General features: G+C 56.3%; 1 protein-coding gene across 1 annotated transcript; it reads right to left on the bottom strand.

Annotated features, from left to right (window-relative positions):
• Positions 1-252: 252 nt before the first annotated feature.
• LOC108524727 (testis-specific Y-encoded protein 3-like) lies at positions 253-2,067 on the bottom strand (the record flags this gene model as incomplete). Its single annotated transcript, XM_017865809.1, is given in 6 exon segments — positions 253-334; positions 442-587; positions 687-798; positions 926-1,003; positions 1,590-2,021; positions 2,023-2,067. Coding segments are annotated over 6 exon segments (895 nt in total), but the record flags the coding sequence as incomplete, so codon positions are not given.
• Between the last annotated feature and the right edge of the window lie 587 nt (positions 2,068-2,654).

The following is a 2,654-nucleotide window of genomic DNA, read 5'->3' as shown; positions in this document are numbered from 1 at the left end:
TCCGTGGGCTTAGGACTCCACAGTTATAACCTGTTTTGCAGTGCAGTGTCTCATGTGTCTTTTTCAGCCCAATGCCATGAATGTCCTGGATTCTGTCACGCTGTGTCTTCCTCTCAAGGCATTTCTACATGGATAAAATGACCCCCAGGTTCTACATTTCTGAAATGAGCATCTGGGCTCCGTGAATAGAGAGGTGTGTCAACGCCCTTATCCTCGGTATCAGACAGCTCCAGTTCCAACGGTACGGCTCACCTGAAATCTCTGTTCCCTCTTCAGGTGGCTTCATCCTCCTGTAGCATTGCAGGGGATTGCACCACAGGTCCTTACATAGGATCTGTCAGGGGAATCAATTGGAAAAGGCTTCGTGAGAGATCAGACTGGGGACTTGGGCAGCTGGGAACACATCGGGGTCATTCCTCATGTTTCCCAGCAAGGACCCACTTCAGCAATCCTACTGGATCCTGCGAAGTTGTGGTCAGAAAACCAGTTGAAGAAGTTAAGACCACTGTTGTTGTGTCTACGGCGATAGGCCTTAACTTCATAATCCTGGCACCACTGAATTGGAGTGGAATGAGAAGCCTTGTATTCTACAGACAAAGGATTTTTTGGTAAGGGGGCTGGAACACATTGGCACTGATCCACACACCTTCTTCCTTCCCCTACCCATCCTGGGAGCCACCTGTCACCTGTGACGTTCACGAAATACTCCTTGCTAATCACTTTATTCTGGAAGTAGGGGTTATTCCGAAAGAACAACATGATCTGGCAGAGATGAATGGGATGCTTCGCTTCTTTCACCTGTCAGGACAAGGTGGATACAGCTCCAACACCTTTTTGGGTGAGGTGCCCACTGTTGCTTGCAGGAATAAATTATCTCCCTTAGCCTCCCCCACTCAACCCTCCAGCCTTAGTCTTCCGGCCTCACCTCCAAGTTGATCATGTAGCTCAGAATGTCTTCATCTTGGTCAGTAATCAGGGCTGACATCTGAGGGTGGTTTGCAATCTGATTGAGGTCAAAGAGCCTTGAGATGCAATGGAAAGGGAAGCTAGAAGGAACGGGGAAGGCCTAAGAGCACCCAGAGGGGCGGTTAGGGGATTTTTTCAGATCTGCATCCATAAATGACCTCCCTTTCTCCTCTCCCTCCCCCTGAATTCAGGCCTCTTGGGTTCACGGAGGGTGTACCATTGTGACGCTGACCGCACTGACACGGGTCTGCCGGTGTCTGAGGACTCGCAGAATCTGCTGATACCCGAAGACGCCCAGTCCCAGATGGGACTGGCAAGGGGGAACAGTCACAGGCCCTTAACAATAGCTTGATTCACGGAAACACGGGTTCTGCTGAGAACTCGCTTCTGCTCTTCAGAAACATGCCCCAAACGTCTGCTGCTTGGCACCACGAAGGGTTTCTCTCACGCATGCAGGAACAGGGTACCCGTGTCTGCTCTGGCTTTCTTCAGCCACATTTGTCTGTGGAAACTCACCCTTGTTCCCCAAAGGGTCACATCGACGACGAGCTGCCCGTAAATTCCTTACACTTCCCAAGAGCACCTCGCAACTGCAAATGCAGAAGAAACACTGCAAAGGATACAACATTGGCCCAGAAGCCAGGCATGCTCTGGATGATGGCGCCTCTGCGGTCCAGGTGGGGCTTGCGCCTGCGCTCCATCTTTTCCCTCTGCTGAGAAAAGGCCTTCCTGGCTTGGGCATTAACGGGCTCCAGCGCCACCTGAACGGCCAGCAGCTCCTCCAGTGCAGACTCTGGGCTCATGGGCCCAGGGCCAGGCTGTGCCCGCTGGACCTGCTCCTGCCGCTTCTCGTCGGCTTCCTCCTGGGCCACCACCTCCACCTCCGCCATTATGTCATCCGCTCCCAGCATTGCCTCCTCCCCCAAAGCTACCTGCTCGCTCTGTACCCCGGCCTCCCCCTCCTGTAGAGACTCCATGCTGAAGACGGTGCCCTCCTTCGGACTCCCACTGACCACCGCCTGTGCTGCCGCACCCTCACCGCGGGAACCTTGCCGCTGCCCTTAACTGGAGCCTGTGGGCTGGCGGGCCCTCAGGGCGCATGCGCCGGGCTTGCAGGCGCCCCCTAAGGGACTGCAGGCGAACGGCGCAGGGAGCCGCGGGAAGACACCACGACCAAAGGGCACCAGGAGCCACTCCAAGACCGCGGTTCTCCCCTGGTGGCCAGTCAGTGCGAGGACGGTGGGCGTCTCCCCAGGCAGCGGCAACCTAGGCTGGCCTGCAGTCCCAACCTCCCGAGCTATGCCTCCTCTGAGAAGCCCTCGGGGCTTGTGCCGGGTAGCGCTGTATCCAGGCACACGCGGGCTGCATGGCCTTTGGAATCTTGGGCATGGAAGCCCTGTGCCCTAAATGACATCCTCAGTGCAGCGAGCCATTGACCCGCACGGCACGTATGCAACATCTCACTTCCCTGGGCAGGCCAGGTAGATGGAGTGGAATACCGCAGATCCAGAGGAGAAGTGTCTCTGGCTGCTGGGGCGAGGGCAGCGAAGGCGGCCTGGGGAAAGTGGGTATGGGCGGGAGCGTGGGAGGAAAGTCTCTGGGTTAGGCTGAAGTGGAATTCGTCTGCTCCAGAGGCCTGAAGGCCGGCACGCCCTCTGGCAGGTGTAGGCAACTACAGGCTCCGCGTA

This window comes from Rhinopithecus bieti, unplaced genomic scaffold (assembly GCF_001698545.2).
Source record: "Rhinopithecus bieti isolate Rb0 unplaced genomic scaffold, ASM169854v2 repeat_19902, whole genome shotgun sequence".
Lineage (NCBI taxonomy): Eukaryota > Metazoa > Chordata > Mammalia > Primates > Cercopithecidae > Rhinopithecus > Rhinopithecus bieti.
Note: the sequence above shows the minus strand (reverse complement) of the source record. Positions and strands in the feature narration are given on the sequence as shown.